The sequence below is a fragment of the Cynara cardunculus genome, assembly GCF_001531365.2.
Source record: "Cynara cardunculus var. scolymus isolate 2C chromosome LG 1, CcrdV1, whole genome shotgun sequence".
Taxonomy (NCBI): Eukaryota; Viridiplantae; Streptophyta; class Magnoliopsida; order Asterales; family Asteraceae; genus Cynara; species Cynara cardunculus.
The window spans coordinates 7229748-7247843 of record NC_037528.1 but is presented as its reverse complement, the minus strand read 5'-3'; the positions used below and the strand labels follow the sequence as shown (position 1 = coordinate 7247843).

The following is an 18096-nucleotide window of genomic DNA, read 5'->3' as shown; positions in this document are numbered from 1 at the left end:
ACTTTTAAAAATAATTTTTTTTATGTATTAAGTATTGTTTATTGATGAATATTACTTAAATTCAAGATTATACGTAAATTGTGCGTAAGTACAACTTATTAAAACTTCATTTTTTTTATTCATGTAACTAACTGCAGATAAACATAATCAAATACAGGATAAATATTTCATTTTAAATATAAAAAGTCTAAAAATTAATTAGAATAATCATTGAGTTCTGATATAATACTTAATTACTATATTTATAAAAAAATTATATTATTAAACTAAAAAATAAATTATTTTGTTATCAAATGTATCCGAACTTTGCGGAAGAATCCTTAGATTTTCGGGGCATTGGATTCTCACAAATGTTTACGTTACTCAAGCCGACATTCTCGCTTCCGCTTCGTCCACTACTGCTACCCTACCGATGTATTCTTATATCCCACAACTTCGACAGATCGCTTAACCCCGTTTATTTTCGACGCAAGAGCTCTCGATCAGTGAGCTATTACGCACTCTTTCAGGCGTGGCTGCTTCTAGGCAAACCTTCTGACTATCTCTGTTAAATTATACTAAAAAAATTAATTAAGTAATTTAAATAGTTAATTTGATACTAATATTGATATATATTTTTTTTTCAAAAATTTATAATATTTCCCAATTTATAGTTTATTTAAAAATAAAAAATTATTACTTTCTCAAAACCGTATAAAAAACATATTATATCGACATGAACAAATAATAAAACCAAAAATTCAAATCGAGATACATCTTGCTGAATTGTGCAAATACTATTGTAATTAAATAAAACTAAGTTAACTTCGAAAAGTTTATAGGTCGTTTACCAAATGCTAAGCTGGTCGTTTCATCTTATCGGGTAAGCATGACAAGTATCGAGCACCTTACTTGGTAAGAGGTATATGATAAAGACCAAAAATTTTACCCAGTAAGTGAGAGTGACAACTACTACCAGATTAGAACTTACCGGACAAGAGAAGCTTACAACAATCTTACTATGGGTCTGTTTACTTGTGGCTTAATGAGCTTAGTGGGTAAACCGGCTTATTCGCACAGACAAACAAGGCTGTTTACCTTGGGCGTATTCGCTCATAAATGGGCTTATTCGCCCAGATGAAAAACATGTGTTGTCCAGGTTAAGCCAGGTAAAAGACTTGTCCTACCCTTACACAATAGTCACGCCTCTCTCAAGTCTCTTCTCCATCGATCCAACACCCTTCGTTCTCTTCTCCATTGATCGACAAGTAAACAGGCCCTTCTCGATCGATCTCTTCTCCATCGATTGACTGCTGCTCTCTTCTCTACTCACTGTAAGGTGTAGGTCCCTTTTGCTCTCAAGCTTTTTAGAGACAGAAATAGGGTTTTAGAGCGAGAGACCAAGGGTTTTTAAACCTCTCTCAAGAACCAATTATTCAATGGAAGAAGCTTCATCACCATTGTCGCAACCTAAAAAGAGAGGTAGGCCCTTGGTCTCTTCTCCATCGATCGACAGCTGTTGCTCTCTTTTCCGTCAATCGACCATACCTGTTGCAACGAGTAGAGCGGCGAAGGTGATGAAGACGAAGGCTCAGACCGGTCGCCGGTGACGAAGCAAATAGGGGTGGCGGCAAAGCAACCGGAGATGGCGGCAAAGCAACCGGAGATGGCGAACGCCAAACATGCGAGAGTGAGGATGAACAGACAAAAATCAATTTTATGGTATATATAATGGAAACAAGAAATTTCAAGCTGCAGTTTGCATTTTTTTTTTGGGTATTTGCTGTTTGCTTAAGGTTTTCTATCCTCAGGGGTAAATTGGTCATTTCTGTTATTCAGACTGTTATTCAGATAGAAAAGTAAACAACAACATAAATTTATCCAGACAGACAAATTTATCCAAAACAGACAAATTTATACACACAGAACTTAATAGAAAATTTAGTAAACAGCCCCTATGTCACTTTGATGATCGGTAATCTCATCCGGCAAGATAAATGAGAATAATAACTTTTATCCAGTAAACTTTACTGGATTAGCACTCGATAAAAATCTTTTTTTTTATTTGTATATTAATTACGTATATTACAAGTTATTCGACTTAATACTATATAACTTCACTCCCTCATCCCCATATTTGACCTCCCTTGTCATCGGCTTCCTCGTGACCATCTTCATTCATCCTTTGGTGCAACATCGTCATTGTCTTCCCTCTAATTTTATTATTGACATAATACATTTTGAGTTACATATCTAGTTTTTTTTTTTTTTTTTAACGTTCGGACCATAAAATAAATATAATTACACGAAATATCTTCATCATTTTAATTGTCAAATTTAGTACAAATAAACTTACTTTGCTTAATAACTATTGTACACCTAATTATTTGTTTTTAGAATAAAGGGTAAATCGTATGAAAAAGTAAGGTAATTTTAATTTCATTCATGTTTTGGGTAATGTACATTCAAAACTTTTATTTTGATATCTAAGATGTAAAGTTTTAAACATTAAAAAAAAAAAATGAGGTTTTTTAGTTTTATAATAAAATAATAATAAAGAAGTGACCATCATCATTTACATTTGTTTTATTTTTGGAGTGAAAGCCGAAAGAAAGAAAAAGATACGGGCAAAAAGTTATCGGGCACGGGTTAAACGGGAGTGAAGACCCACACTACACCTGCAAACAAAGGAACCCTAAAAGAATCAAAGAACACACACAGTCATCATCATCATCAACATCCCAGCAGCAATAATGGCCTTGGCTATATCCAACGCCTTCCAATTTCCTAATTCTCGTTTCTGTGCCAAGAACAGTTGCGTCCTTCATACCTCGCTCTCCAGTATTCGTCCATCATTCGTCAGGTAAAAAATCCTTAAGTTTTCACTCACTGTTTGTGTTTTTGTAATTCTTACCTTATTTGTCTCAAGAACCAATGATTTTCCAATTACTTTTTGTGTATTTGGAAAATGTTTTTATAAAATTTAATTTTCTAACTTATTTTTGTCTGTTAATTCCAAATTGAAAATTGGTTTTGATTGGTACAAGATTATTACAATGGTACGATGCGTGAAATTGCAGATTTCCTACATCTCGCTTCAGTCAAAGGGTAGTTTGTGCTGCTTCATCGGCTGCTGGAAGTTCTAGTTCAGACAATGAGTTTAATCCGTACGAGGTAGCATATACTACATTCCCCATAGTAACTATGTTTTAAGAACTTTAACCCTTTTGAAGTTTGTTTTTTTAATTTAACTTTTGGGAGCATGCTCTATTCTTTCATCCAATGATACAAGTGCAAGTATTAAGAAGATTATAATCCACAGGTCCTTGGCGTGAATCCCATTGAGGGATTTGATATGGTGAAGGCGGCTTATACAAGAAAGCGCAAGGATGCTGAGAGAAGAGGGGATGAGGCGAAGGCGGCTCTTGTATGTCAATATCCCTCTTTGTTGTGTTTCTTTTTGTTGAAGTTGAATTCATAATACTGATACTTAGCATACAAGAATAGGCATTTTCTGTGAATTGGATTGGCATTCTCATAGTGAACACATTGGCTTTATACATATGATTTTCAGTTGGAAAAGGCATATGACAAACTCATGATGGCGCAATTAACAAATCGAAAGAAAGGAGTCACGTTTGGTTCATTTAAGGTACAACTTGCATCTTTGAGCTAATTTAGTTGCATAGATCGCATGATTTACACTGCTGTTATGATCAGATTTGTTCGGGTAATATTAAACTTGAATTAGGTCTTTCTTACATTGCAAAAGCTGGAAGGATGAGGGTTTTAACTTTATGGTTTATTGGCATGCCATAGAAAATAGAATTGCTTCAATTATTTGCTTTCACTGTGTGTGCAGCATAGATGGCAGTGGGTGGATGTTAGATTTTATTATCTCCTTGCACATATATCTTTCACGTTATGCCTACTTCAGCAACTTTAATCATGTACTTCTTACTATAATGTAACTTCAAAATATATTGTGCTACGACAATCAATCCGCGACGTTACTGTATCATTATAGTTTGGTTCTACCAACATGTAAGTAAAATAATAACATATTCATCCCAGAAAATTGCAATGTTCGACTCACTACAGTTTAATACACACTGAAGTACCCCTCAATAATGATAAACTAGGGAGAATCTTGGGGACCAAAATTCAATATTTTGTAATGGTTACTATTGCGAAATATGTATTTTAAATTGACACTTTTCAGAAAAAAGAACGGTTGCACTTAATATGGGACATTGCAAAATGGAAATTGTTGCAGTTTGTTTTGGATTGAGGGAGCATATATTATGTGTATCTTGTTTAGATACAATATGATTTAGTATGCTCTAAGAGGACAAAGTCATTTGCTTTAGTTTGCCATAAGCAGAGTCACACACTTAGGTCCATGGCATAGTGTTTGGGCTCATTGCCATGGACTTATCAAGTGTATCTTTTTATTTCTTATAGAAGTGGGAGTAATTAACCGTACCAATTTCTGCTTTTGGGTTGATTTTTGATACCATATATAACTGGCTATGTATTTAATGATTTCATTGCCTGATTGGTCTGGAGTCTCTGCTACACAAATATGCTATGGATGTTAGATTCAGGTTTCAAAATTTTAAACCTGACTAACCCAATTATGTATGTAACTCAACAATYGAATATGCCTACCCCAATTGTATGTAACTCAACAATTGAATATGCCTACCCCAATTGTATGTAACTCAACAATCGAATATGCCTACCCCAATTGTATTTGTTGCTAATGCAGGAGGACCTTTTGGGTTCTGGTGTCTGTTTGGTTGAACTGCTACTTAGGTAGTGTTAACCTTTAGTATATCATGCTAGAACATGCGGCCTCATATTGGCTTGCCCTTGGTTCAGATTTTTTATTTTTCCCAGTAATTGTCAATTTGTTGCTATAGGTTGCTGAGTATGCAGTTCAATAATCAAGCGAGGCAATTTGACTCCCAAATTACTTATTATATTTGAATGACAAATGTAGGTTTCAAAGGATATTAAATATGCTGATAAGCAACCAATCATTCCATGGGGCCCAAGGTATATTCAGAACTCTCATTAGCCTCATGTCATTTTTAGCTTCAAATGTTCTTTTACATCTGATGTAATTGTATATTGGTGCTTCATTAATCAGTACCTTGCAGCGAGATCTACGCCGATAGGTGGATACATGGAACTTTAAGTCCTTGTATATGTGACATGTATACTTCTACACAATTCATCAATATCATGCAGGTGTTGAAATCTTAAAGTAAGGGCATAGAGTGGCACTATAACACTTTGTTTGGTGCTAAGCTGTAAAAACGCAATGTCTAAAATGACAGAGAACCAATTATAAAAACCCTATGCTACACTTGTATGTAGTGTGTAAAGAAATCATGCAGCCCAAATACCTCCACAGCCCTTAGCCCGATAGCTGAAGCCTTCTACTAACACCACTAAGCCTCAATTTTTCCTCTTTTGGGTTATTCAATTATGATCACGGCTTTGATCAGCTCCATGTTAAGAATTAGAGATACACCCAACAATATTTACATTTAGTAAAAGTAAGCAGGGACTTTCTAGGAACACTTCCAGTTAACTATATCATTATTTCTTTAATAGATAGATAAGTATTAGTTTTCCTGGATTTAAGTCAACTGGAGCGCGATGCTAGATTTTAGTGCAAGTGAAGACAGGAGATGATATGATTAATTAAGTTTGTAGAAGTGTACTTTCTTGGACCCTCCCTCGATGTATGGATCTTCTTTTGTCCATTTTCTTGGGATATTTATGAAGCTTAAAACCTTCATGATTTTTACTCTTGCAGTGCCTCTTAATGGTCTCATGATTGATGAGAGGAAAAGACAACTAGAATTAATTAGGGAATTTATCTGGATATTTTTACCATTACATTTATTTTATCAAATATACTCATCTTTCGATTCCCCTTGGGTGCAAAAATTCTTGTGGCCACGTCAACATCCCATAGGAATTAGCCGTCTTGGGATTAGTCGGCTCGCATAGCGGGTTGGATATCCAGGTTGATAAAAAAACATCCCATAGGGAGGGCTTTGCCGGTTATAGGACTGTGTGGCAGTGGGCCTATACCAAGTGGATTAGTGGCACCTTCAGGTTGCCGTTATCACTTACAATATATAATTGTGTTTTTATGGGAAAATCACCAGAAGTGTAGCAAAAGACTAGTGACCTGGAGTTGTGTAAAGATAAAGAGATAATAGACATCAGTTTTCGATTCTAGTTGTGGGCTGTTAATGCATTGATCCTTGCACACAAATGAATGGAAGACATTGACAATGAAAATTGAAGATGAAAAACAGAATCAAATTAGCGGCAATGGATGTATTTTTTAACAACAAAACATGGTGGTGTCTGTATCTAGCTCCTGTGCTAGTCTCTAGACCTTAGGCTTTGCTGTGACCTCCTAAGCCATTGCTGTTGCTCCCTTAAATGTTGGCTGCCATTTACGTCCCTTGCTGTTTTCTGTATGACATTAGTCTATCTATGTCAACCTTGTTTGTTGTCCCGCTTGATTGGCTAGAACTTGCGCATGAAGCCCATAGACTTGAGACAAAGMACATAAGTACATATATGTCATACATGATACATATATACACACACATACGCATGCATGTCTATGTACCTATATATACATATATATTATATGTGTGTATGAGTATATATAGACCTATACATATATAGCGTATGTGTATATATACACCTATCTATACATACGCACACCTATACATCTTTATATGTGTGTGTGTGGTTATGTGGTTGTACATATGTGCACAGGGTCTTGGAGCCATAAGCAAACTAGTCGCAGAAGGAAAGTAACTCTAAGCTTCATACATCTAGAATTGCTAAAACTAACTTAATATGATTCTATAGTCTAGTATGAAAAAAATTATTGCCTGATCCTTTATAAATGACAGTGGAGTTTATCTTGAGTATTTGTTTCACAAACTGTTCGGGTTATGGTTTACAAAATTATGTAGTTTTCTTAATTGGTGCCTTCTCATATCCTCAGGTTCTCCAAGTCTGATGTGAAAGACACGCGGATTAATATGGCAATATCAGCTGCATTCGTAAGTGTAGAAATTGCGCAACATATTTTCTTACTTGGCTTAATAGTATGTAACATGTATTCTTTTTATACCGACGCTGTACTTCACCTTTTTTGAGCTTTAGAAGGTTATTGTTGTATTGCATTTGGGACATTTTGGGAAAAAAAATGCTTATACAAGTTCATTTTTGCCAGTTTTCATATCCTAAATTGAACTCTAAGATATCAAATCAACTGTTATTTCTCTCTTTAATTTTTTCTGATCAAAGAGTTAGTATGTGACTTCTTAAATATCAAATGCTGTCTTTGAACTTCAAACTGAAAAACAAAGTCTTTGGTTCAAAAGTAAAATTTGATAACTGGAATGATTTTGAATTTAAAACTATTAAATCCATGGTGCTCCTTAAATATTGACTTGTTTTAATGGTTTATAATGTCAAAAGGTCTATGTTTGAATTTTGATCACTTGATGGCTAAATGATGCTGCTGTTGTGCATTCAATAGTGTTCCTTTGTTCCTATATTCATTGTTTCATGTTCAATTAAACTAAATTAAATACACCTGCAAATTGCACAATATGAACTTGTCACACAGCTGCAATGTTGCCATGGCATTCTCATGGTTTGCTACCGCCATCACTTGCCATGGTGCCATAACAACTCAGCCAATTTCTATTTTACCTTGCTTTGTTTTATTTCTTTGATTTGCTGATACCTGGATCTTTTGTGTTCCTTCGGCAGATTGCTTGGATTCTAGTTGCGCGCAATGCTGATTGGAAACCTGTGCAGTTTTTATCCTTTGTATTCGTATATAGAGTCTTCGAAAAGTTAAAGACATTTGAAGCACCTGCACCCATGGCATTTACAGTAAGTCAAAACCAACCTTAGGACTACTATCTTACTTTTTGACTTCAATTATTGCTTCAAATATTACAGGCTTTTGGTTTTTCTTGCTTTATAATTGAGCTGATTTTGGCTGCAGGAAGAAGGCGAGGACGAAGGACGCATGATGCGGATGGGGAAACGGTTGCTACGCTCCCTTGCACTGGTTTTTGGATGCATAGCTGTTGCATCTTTGGTATGTGATATAATCATGAAATCGTTTATGATGCATATTGAATGATAGTTGTTGCCACTTGAATGCTGAAACATGCTGATTGTATTTGATCCAAATATAAGTTAAGAATAACTGGATACATACATCCATCCAGAAATAAAGATTCCACATTCGACTCTTTTGAGTGAAATTGGTTACTTCTTAGCTTCAAATTATACAAGAATTGTTTCATCATAGTTAGACAAATGTTGAAATATAGAGTTAGGAAACAAAAATCCAGATTTAATTACTCATCTTGCATCAAGTTGTTGGAGGCTTCTATTATATTTATCCTTTTCTATTTCAGGGATATACTGGTTTGGTGAATTTGATCGAATTCATTGGAGGTTATGTCCCTGTCGCCTTATATAACAACCAGGTATGACCGATAATCCCTTTCATACAAAATTGTTCTGTTATCTGTGCATGTATTTTCACATTATATCAAGAAAAGTGTTTGACTATTAAGTAAATGTCTTCAATGATGACCTAGTAGCAGAATCTTGTGTTCCAAAATCAGTATCATCTCTTTCCCGTTATGACGATTAGCAAACAAGTATGATCCATGTGACTTCTGTGTTGTATACATTTGCAGGAAATCATCGTCACTGCTGCAACTTCTTTAAGTCTCTACTTCATGGCAACGTATTACAGATGAGTAAAAATTTCCGGTTTGAGGTACAAAAGCAAATTTTATCAGGAATCTCCATGCGCTCGACACCATCAAATTTTGGTAGTAGCCTTAAATCGTAAATGTATGGTTTTAACTGTACTCGAGTTAAAACATGATCCAAAGTTTAGGACTTGTTTTTAGACACGATTGGTACAATACATAAATATACGAGGGTAATACTCGAGTTCAGCTCATTTGACCTAAGATTTTACTTCTCAATGTTGTGAAATGAATTTGTTCCGAATCTTGGCAAATGATGTAAAAATCTGAAGTTTTTTAAAATGGATGCTGAAGAATCACTATATGAATTCCCAGTAGCATACACTATCTGTACGAAGCATGCAAGCTCTGGGACACTACCGGTTATCGATCATCTTGCACTTGGATGAGCCTACGAAATGCTTACAAAAGACTTGCAGTGAAGTGGACGATAAACCTAACGTCCATGTAATCAAATGTTACAACATCAGTAAATGATCTGTCAAAATGGATTATAAATAAGAAATTTTGTTACATTAGATAAGAATTCTTTGAACTTTGTTATAGGAATTAAGGCAAACTTTATTACATCAAGTCAATATCTATGTGGGTTCTCCAAACCAAACGAGCCCAAAATATATATGCATACTGTCATCGACCTCGACTCTTTCCGTGAAGACCCCATTTGTATCATCAAAGGAACACAAAATGTCCCCCATCATATGACGACTTAAATTGATCTCTCGGAGATCACACGATCGATACAAAGCTTCCTCGAGATGTTGCATCAAACTACAATGCAATTGATTATAATTCGAACTGCGTTACTAGAAACATCGTAAATCATCTGGAACTCGAATCCACCAAGCTGTACCCTGCTGCCTTTCTAATATTATGTTTCTCCATTAACATCCTGATTTCTGTTGCATCATCCCATTGTCCAACATCAGCATACATATTATGTAGCAACACATATGGTGTAGAGCTTTCGGGTTCAAGACGTATTAATGCTTCAGCCGCAACCTGGGCTAACTTAATATTATTATGCACTTTACAAGCACCAAGTAACGCACCCCATACCGCCTTATCAGGTTTAACCGGCATTCCTTTGATCAAATCTATGGCCTCCTCAAGTTGTCCATTCCGACCCATGGTATCCACAAGGGAAGCAAAATGTTCTACCCTGGGTTTGATACCAAATTCATTAATCATGGATTTGAAGTGCATACGGCCTTCTTCGGCTAAGCCTGCATTGGCACATGCATTCAGAACAGATATAAATGTTATATATGTTGGCTGGATTGATAGCTTCTTCATTGAACCAAAAAGTTCTAAGGCCTTGGTTGCATATCCATGAGATGCATATCCACCGATCATTGCGTTCCATGAAATTACATCTTTACGAAACTTCATCTCCTCGAAGATCACTCTAGCTTCCGTTATAGCTCCACACCTGGCATACATGGTGATAAGGGAGTTATTTAATGGCACATCTGGAGTAACAATCTTTATGAGCTGCTGGTGTATTTGTATACCCAGATGAATATAAGCATTTTCAGCACAAACACTCATAAGGGAAGACAAAGTATGTCGATCGGGTTTTTCTCCCTCCGATTGCATCTTGGTGAATAGTTCTATTGCTACTTTATATTCCTTATTTTTCTCGTAAGCAGCTATGATGGAATTCCATGACACACGGTTTCTTTGGGGTGCCCTCTGGAAAAATTCACGAGCAATTCCCACTTTACCCATCTGGGAAAATCCCGAGATCAATGAATTCCACGTATATACATCAGGGTTTGGCATTTCTTTAAACAAGTATGAAGCTTCTTCCATGTCGGATATTTCAATGTAACCATTTATCATCGTATTCCATGAACATGTGTCCCGCTCCATCATCTGGTCGAATAGAACCCTTGCAGAGAGAACATCCCTAGCTTTCACATAGCACATAATCATAGTATTCCAAGACACCACATTTCTACGATGATATGGAATTTCATCAAAAAGGTGTCTAGCATCTTCAATCCGTCCTTTCCGGCCATATCCAGCAATTAAAGTGTTACAAGCATGAACCATATCTAATCTCTCATCATTCTCACACGAAGTCTCGAGCAGAATCTTTCCAGCTTCATCCAATTCCCCATTCTGAATAAGACCGGAGACAAGTGCGCTAAGAGAAGCCGCATCTCGCTCAGGCATTTTCTTGAAAAACCCAACGGCATTCCTCAAATCGCCATTCTGTAAAAACCCTGTAACCATGGCATTCCAAGAAACAGTATTCCTGTTGGGAGCCTGATCAAAGAGCCTTAAAGCTTCATCCATCCTTCCATTCTTTGCGTACCCACTAATAATCGTGTTCCAAGAAACAATATCTCTACATGGCATTCCATCAAACAAGACCCTCCCCTCCTCTAGACACCGACAACCAACATACCCGGAAATCATTGTGTTCCAGGACACAGTATCTCTCTCAGGCATTTCATCAAACAGTTGGCGTGCTTTCACTATCTCTCTGCGTCTTACATACCCACTCAACATTGAATTCCAAGTCACCGGGTTTCTTTGTCTTGATTTGTCAAACAACATCCTTGCTTCATCCAATTTACTGTCTCGAATCAAGTTTGTGATTTTGTTATTCAGTATGCGGATGTTGGCGGCAACCCCAGGCAACGTTTTTGAATAAGATCTGCTATAAAGCTGCAGGCGGGGTAGCAGAATTGTGCGAGAGGTGCACATTAATCTGCTCCATGGGATCACCATTACTTGCTTTGTTATCGTTTTCCTTCCATCAACAAGCACAAAGAAAGATGGGCATCAATTTGTTTTGGCTTAAAATTGGATACCAAATCCTAATTGATTCGATCCTGGTTCACTTTCACAAAACCCTAAATCAAATTTAATAACACTTGAAAACTCTATTAATTTCATCTCATTATATTTATTATTACTTTTTTTTTTTGTAAATTATTAAGTTCTTGATCATTAATTTTTTCAAAAAATACAAGTTTTTCGTTTGATTTGTTTGTATTTTATTTTTAGTTACTGTTTTGATTATTGTTTCTCAAAATCCTAGATACATGCAATTGAAAACCTAGACAAAAAAATGTCAGTTAATATCAAATACCAAAAAAAAACATTTTTTTATAAAATCAACCAAAAAACAAAAAAAACTTTTCGTAACATAACAGTGGAATTCAACTAAAATGTAACACCCAAGATCACATTTGTATATAAACATATATTTTTATATAAATATAATTTACACTATTGGTCCTATTAATTACAAAAGCTACATTTTTTAAAAGATATCATGATATCCTTGACATTCCATGCAGACAAATATAATTCTTCACAATTTTCATTTTCTTTTATTTTCTGGTTGAGTCCGACCTGTGATTCATATTTTTCAAAAACACCAAAATAAGGGTTAGACCTTAATGTCTAGCAAGAAATCCCTTTATTGGCTATTATAGGGTGAATAATCATTAAATCACATTTATGAAATCATATTTGTATCGGTAACAAATAAACAATACTTTCATAAAGCAAACTTCATTTATCGCATCAAAATAGTCAAATAACTTAATAAACACATTCTGAGTAAACTTATTGCATCATATAGATGAATATATAATTTTCTCGCATCACATGGGTGAGACAATCTCATCTTCTCGCAACACAGTGGTGCGAGGACTACAACTCATCGCATCACATCGGTGCGATAAACCCAACTTGTCGCATCACAAGGATGCGACAAACTCACTCCTCGCTTCATATAGGTGCAATAACAATTCTTCATTGCATCAATAGGATGCGATAACTCTAAGTCATCACATCACACAAATGCGACAACTCCAAGTCATCGCATTGCGAACCAATAATCGTTTTGCAAACTCAAGAGCACCAATTCTAGAGATTCTATTCTCTTCACTTACACCTTACACTTCTGCCGAGTCTAACAAGGCTCTTTGACTTCTTTGAGAAAAAGAACTTGAATAACTTCGTTGTAAGGATGCGATAACAAAGAACATTTTGATCAAAACCCCATATTTTATATCACAATGGTCATGCCACCCTTATTCCGGTATTTACCTCTCCTTGATATGTCACTCTTATCCCAGTATACACCTCTTCTTGATATGTCACTCTTGTAATCAAAATACACCTCTACTTGATATGTCATCTTATTTCTACACATGATATAACATATCAAAAACCCACAAATATGTTAATTATAACATCGAAAACAGTTTTATATCAACCCATATAAAGAACCATACAGTTCAATTTCCAACATTACCAAATAAGGAAAATTTATAAATAACTCACCTTATGTAATCTACATAGACGAAGATATGAGGACGAATGACAACAAATTCAAGTAATAACAAAGAATCAACTTTTTCTTATTTCTCTTTTTGCTTTTATTTCCTTCGTACTCCAGGAAAAACACACACTTTTTTCCTAGTTTTTCTTTCTATATTTCTTTTATCAATCCCATGAGATAATATAATTTATCCCATATTATCATGTATAAAATCATGAGGCGGTGAGTTAATTTAAATGATTTTAAACATAATAACAAATCTAACACCTCAACTTATTATAATTTTTTTTCAAAAACAACCCCGAACTTTATAACCAACTAACCAGTTATCACATAAATACACGTTGTAAGTAAGACGTAGTCTTGTGTTTTGTTCAAAAGGTGAAGGTCGATTCAATTTGAACAAAATATATAATTTCCGTAATCAACATAATTGACTTTTTGTCCCGACAAACCGAATTGATTTTCCCCTAAGATCAAACCCGTAAGCTTTTGATCCACCTTAAAGTTACACCCACACCCACACCTAGTTGATAAAATTCTTGAATCCATGACCAATGGTGACATAATCAAACCAAAGCTACCATTGATTATCTTAACCAATAGCATCTGAAATGATTTTTTTAGGATATCTGTTATTTGAAAATTTATAAAAATACTTGGTTGTGGGTCCATTTACCGTTTTTGTAGTTTCACGAGGGACAGGAGTTTCACTTTCGTTTCACAGATGAATAACCAAGAACATGATTTCTTGCCATCCAAATTTGTTCTCTTCAATCATCTATCAACCCAAAAACCTTTTCTAAATCCATCCCATCCCCTAATACTAATTGAATAGAATGCTTCATGATTGCTTTCAATCTCCTGACGTTTGTGTTTGATTACATCTCGAGACGATGAAATCCAGTTGGAGGTTTGAATTTGGTTTCATTCTGTTATTAGCTCTGAATCAAAACCTACGAACAGCTTTGGCTTCCGAATCATCAAAGCAAGCCTATGTAACCCTTTTATATGGAGATGAATTCGTGTTGGGAGCACGTGTTCTTGGGAAATCGATTCGTGATACCAGATCCACCAAGGACATGGTCGTTTTGGTATCTGATGGTGTTTCCGACTACGCCAAGACCCTTCTCCAGGTTTGCCTTCCCTTTTTCGATTTTGATTCAATTTATAAAACCAAAATGCTTTGTTGCCCTAAATTTCTAACCAATTCTGTATAATCTCCAAATGCATGTGGTTTTTCTTTTATATTTGACGTGATAATGCGTATTAACAAAAAATGTTACAGAACTAATAGGAGTTGGCATTAGGTTGATCATTCCAATCAAACATTCTATTACTTATCAGATAATTCCAAATTGGTTCGTCACTATTTAAGCAATTGGAAGGATCATACAAGTACATGTTAAATTTTGACTGCCACAAACTACCATTGTTTCTGGGATTATCTTTGCAGGCTGATGGTTGGATTGTGACGCCAATCAGTCTATTGGAGAACCCTAATCAAGTGCGACCAACAAGGTTTTGGGGGGTATACACGAAACTGAAGATATTCAACATGACCGATTACAAAAAAGGTGATTCCCTACTCTTTTTGTCAACATTTGTTCGTCATTTAGTATATTTTGAAGTATGTAAAAGCCTCTTATTTTATTTCATCTAAATTAAATAAATGTTAAGGCCTTTGATAGTTTCTTGGATTACTGCAGTGGTTTATCTTGATGCTGATACAATCGTGGTCAAGAATATTGATGTTTTATTCAAATGCGGAAAATTCTGTGCCAACTTAAAACATTCAGAGAGATTGAACTCAGGTGTTATGGTAGTAGAACCATCTGAAGAACTTTTCAACGACATGGTGAGCAAAGTGACAACATTGTATTCTTATACTGGAGGTACAGCATTCTATTTATCCATCACATCTTACTGTGTGACTTCTCGTTAAGCCTAAATGCTTTTTGACCACCATGGTTAGCTCTACAGAATGGGGCCAAATACCATTAAGCTATTTGCTTGATGGCAAGTTTAGAAGTTCTGTTTTCTTGTTGCTTTTGTAGGTGATCAAGGTTTTCTGAATGCCTATTATGCTGGATTTCCGAGTGCACGTGTTTTTGACCCTAACGTTTCTCCTGAAGTGCTGGATTCTAGACCAGTTGCAGAAATGGAGAGACTTTCTACTCTCTATAATGCAGATGTTGGACTTTACATGCTTGCTAACAAGGTAAGTAAGTACTTTCCACTGGTTGCCTGGGCTGTTTGTCATCTTGATCCTTTTTCTCTAGAAATTCTCATACATTAAGGCCTTCGATGTTCTCTATCTGGGCTTCTGCAAATACTAGCCATGAGGCTCTGTGAAGAATGTATGCTTTTTTGAAAGCATTCGTACATAGTATCTTAAGCACAATTAGTCTCTAATATGTTGATTCATTGTCCTGCATAACAGTGGATGGTTGATGAGAAAGAACTCTGTGTTATACACTATACACTTGGCCCTCTCAAACCATGGGATTGGTGGACATCCTGGCTTGTAAAACCTGTGGATATATGGCAGGTATTCTTTTGTAGTTAATTCTGTTTCAAATGCATTTTTTCTGAACTTTTTCTGGAACTTATAACAAGAAGTCTGTCATAAGATGCAAGTTCTCTGATGGTGTTCATGTTCAATGGTAGTACAGGATGTCAGAGAACATCTAGAGGAATCTCTCCCTGGAACTGGAAGAGGCAGAGATCCTCATAACGATCTTCTAGTCAGAATTCTCTTCCTGTTCCCATTGTTCATTTTACTTTTCTGTTACTATCGATCTTTTCTGCAGGTTAGAAACTTTGAGTTGTTTTGTTTCCTTGGGCTTATCATGACACCTTTATATTCATCATCTGGATCCATTTCTGTGTTTGGGTAGACACGTTCTTTATGCGATCATGCTAGACATATATACTACAAATTTAGATCTGGAGGTGCACTTGCCTATTCTACAGTATCTTCATCCAACATTAATTCTAATCAACAGGTTTAATTCTCTTCATATGAACAATACATTCTAAATTATTTTCTTTAAAATATATATATATATATATATATATACACACTAATAAAATGTGTGTTGTGATGCATAGTTCTCTAATGGTGTGCATTCCATGGTGCCTGCTTTCCTTGGTGGAATTTCCATATTGGTCTGTTTCATGGCTGTGATTGTGTCTCTTGGATTTGGTTTTTCGGTTGTGCCGCGGCAAGTGAAGCCATGGACTGGGTTGGTTCTGATGTATGAGTGGATCTTTACGACCTTCTTTCTGCTGTTTGGAGGTTATTTGCACATAATATATAAATGGGGGAAGATGGTGGCAAGTCAAACAGGAAACCCTCGTCCTGGAGCTTCAGATTATGATTTTGAAAAAGGTGTTGCTTTTAATCGATAGAATTAAAAGACCCCATTAGTAGTAACCCGAATTGGTGTTAAAGTTGCTTGTGTTGGTTACGTATGCAGGTCATCAGAGGGTTTCTTGTGACGTTGCACCATGGTACTATGGGTTAGGGATGGCATTTCTGGCTGTTGCTGCCCCTTTAGCTCCTGGTGTTTTTGGGATTAATGCTTTATTTTTGAGGTATCAAAAGAGTTCTTTTTGTGTAACATTTATATACGACAAATACTACTTTTTCAGGTGTTCATTTCTTTGTTTCATATTGATGATAGGCTAAGTATGATGGCTGGGGGAGGTTTGATTTTTGCATGTTTTACCACATATGCATCAGAACAGCTGGCCATCAGGTCGTTCATGAGAGGCCTTGAAGATAGGGATACATCGAGAACAAGGAACGTTTGTTTCTTATGCTGCTAATCGGATCCAGTTAATACGAAAATGTAAGTTATGAATTACATGTACATCTTCCATTATTCTACCTTCCTTTCGGAGGAATTTCGATTTCATTCGTCTACAATTCTTTAATGTATATCTGCGATGTAATTATGGGGAAATTGGTTGTTGCAATTAATGGAACTAATAAGAAAAGTTAAACACATCTTGTGTCCATTTTGAAAAGTATTTGGTTTGAACTTGTGATGGATGGTCGGTTGTAAGTTGATCGGATTTTTTTTTAAACTTTAGAAAATGTCATATATATATATATATATATATATATATATTACGGAACTATAAGATAGAACGTGTTTCTTTTTGAATGTCTAACGTTTTCTCTATCAATTTGTCAAGTATTATACTCAATCAAATGAGTGTATTGGTTTAATTGTAGTTTATCTGAGATCGAAGAGGTTTTAGTTAAACTATAATGTAAGTTAAGCAAGCTCGTATTAGTATAAGCTAGGTTTCATAATCTTTAATTTAGGTTCAGTAGTAAAATAGTGTTTGGGATTGCTTATAAAAACAACTTATTGACTTATTTTGGTGTGACACCGGTAATAAGCATTTTTGAGTGTTTAGATAAACAGTTTATCTCGGTGTCAAACCGATAATAAGGAGTTTTTGAAGAAGTTATATCATTCTAACTTATAATAAGTTAACAAGGACTTTTGTAGAAAAGTATAAGTTGTTTCAAATAAGCAATCCCAAAACACCTTTAAGTTGGCCCGCTCTATCGCTCCTTTTTATCAATATGTGCTTTGTAAAATATGTCCTTTCAATTTGTTAAATTTAAAACTAAATCTTTAAATAACTTCGTAAATGATTCCACTAATTATTAGGATCCTTGTCTAATTTATCAAAAAAAAAATCATATGTTTGGAATATCTGGTTTATGTTGATTATAAACTTTAAACAACTTTTTTTTAAAGACTAAAACAGTCTTTGAAAGAAAGAAGAAATGGTCCAAGTCTAATCGATGTAAGACTCTAACATGTCCCCTTACAACGATATATATTCTCTCAATGTTTGTAAAGGGGCGTAGATGGGCGAGAGGGGATAGATGAATATAAGTTGTCATAGAATGATTTTGGCTTTGAT

At 35.4% G+C, this 18096-nt stretch overlaps 3 protein-coding genes across 3 annotated transcripts; 2 read left to right on the top strand and 1 right to left on the bottom strand.

Annotated features, from left to right (window-relative positions):
- The first annotated feature begins 2631 nt into the window (after positions 1-2631).
- Positions 2632-9116, top strand: LOC112528173. Its single transcript, XM_025139136.1, has 10 exons — positions 2632-2842; positions 3060-3153; positions 3302-3406; positions 3554-3631; positions 4985-5040; positions 7031-7088; positions 7807-7932; positions 8048-8143; positions 8469-8540; positions 8757-9116. Exons 1-10 carry the CDS (start codon positions 2733-2735, stop codon positions 8817-8819), a joined length of 858 nt encoding a protein of 285 aa, XP_024994904.1. The 5' UTR covers positions 2632-2732; the 3' UTR covers positions 8820-9116.
- Positions 9117-9401: 285 nt separating this feature from the next.
- LOC112526703 (pentatricopeptide repeat-containing protein At1g62260, mitochondrial) lies at positions 9402-11644 on the bottom strand. The gene has a single exon (XM_025137099.1). It carries the CDS (start codon positions 11574-11576, stop codon positions 9657-9659), a length of 1920 nt encoding a protein of 639 aa, XP_024992867.1. The 5' UTR covers positions 11577-11644; the 3' UTR covers positions 9402-9656.
- A 2222-nt stretch (positions 11645-13866) lies between these two features.
- LOC112523690 (inositol phosphorylceramide glucuronosyltransferase 1-like) lies at positions 13867-17134 on the top strand. Its single transcript, XM_025133378.1, has 10 exons — positions 13867-14279; positions 14600-14720; positions 14853-15038; positions 15201-15364; positions 15587-15694; positions 15819-15956; positions 16044-16151; positions 16258-16537; positions 16626-16743; positions 16833-17134. Exons 1-10 carry the CDS (start codon positions 14040-14042, stop codon positions 16975-16977), a joined length of 1608 nt encoding a protein of 535 aa, XP_024989146.1. The 5' UTR covers positions 13867-14039; the 3' UTR covers positions 16978-17134.
- Positions 17135-18096: the final 962 nt, after the last annotated feature.

Bases quoted from the DNA above. Each gene is read 5' to 3' on its own strand.
- LOC112526703 (XM_025137099.1), bottom strand. From the start codon at position 11,576: ATGGTGATCCCATGGAGCAGATTAATGTGCACCTCTCGCACAATTCTG.
- LOC112523690 (XM_025133378.1), top strand. From the start codon at position 14,040: ATGAAATCCAGTTGGAGGTTTGAATTTGGTTTCATTCTGTTATTAGCT. The intron at 15,957-16,043 runs GTTAGAAACTTT...GTGTTTGGGTAG, and splicing joins ACTATCGATCTTTTCTGCAG to ACACGTTCTTTATGCGATCA. The intron at 16,538-16,625 runs GTGTTGCTTTTA...TTACGTATGCAG, and splicing joins AGATTATGATTTTGAAAAAG to GTCATCAGAGGGTTTCTTGT.
- LOC112528173 (XM_025139136.1), top strand. From the start codon at position 2,733: ATGGCCTTGGCTATATCCAACGCCTTCCAATTTCCTAATTCTCGTTTC. The intron at 7,089-7,806 runs GTAAGTGTAGAA...TTCCTTCGGCAG, and splicing joins TGGCAATATCAGCTGCATTC to ATTGCTTGGATTCTAGTTGC. The intron at 7,933-8,047 runs GTAAGTCAAAAC...TTTTGGCTGCAG, and splicing joins CTGCACCCATGGCATTTACA to GAAGAAGGCGAGGACGAAGG.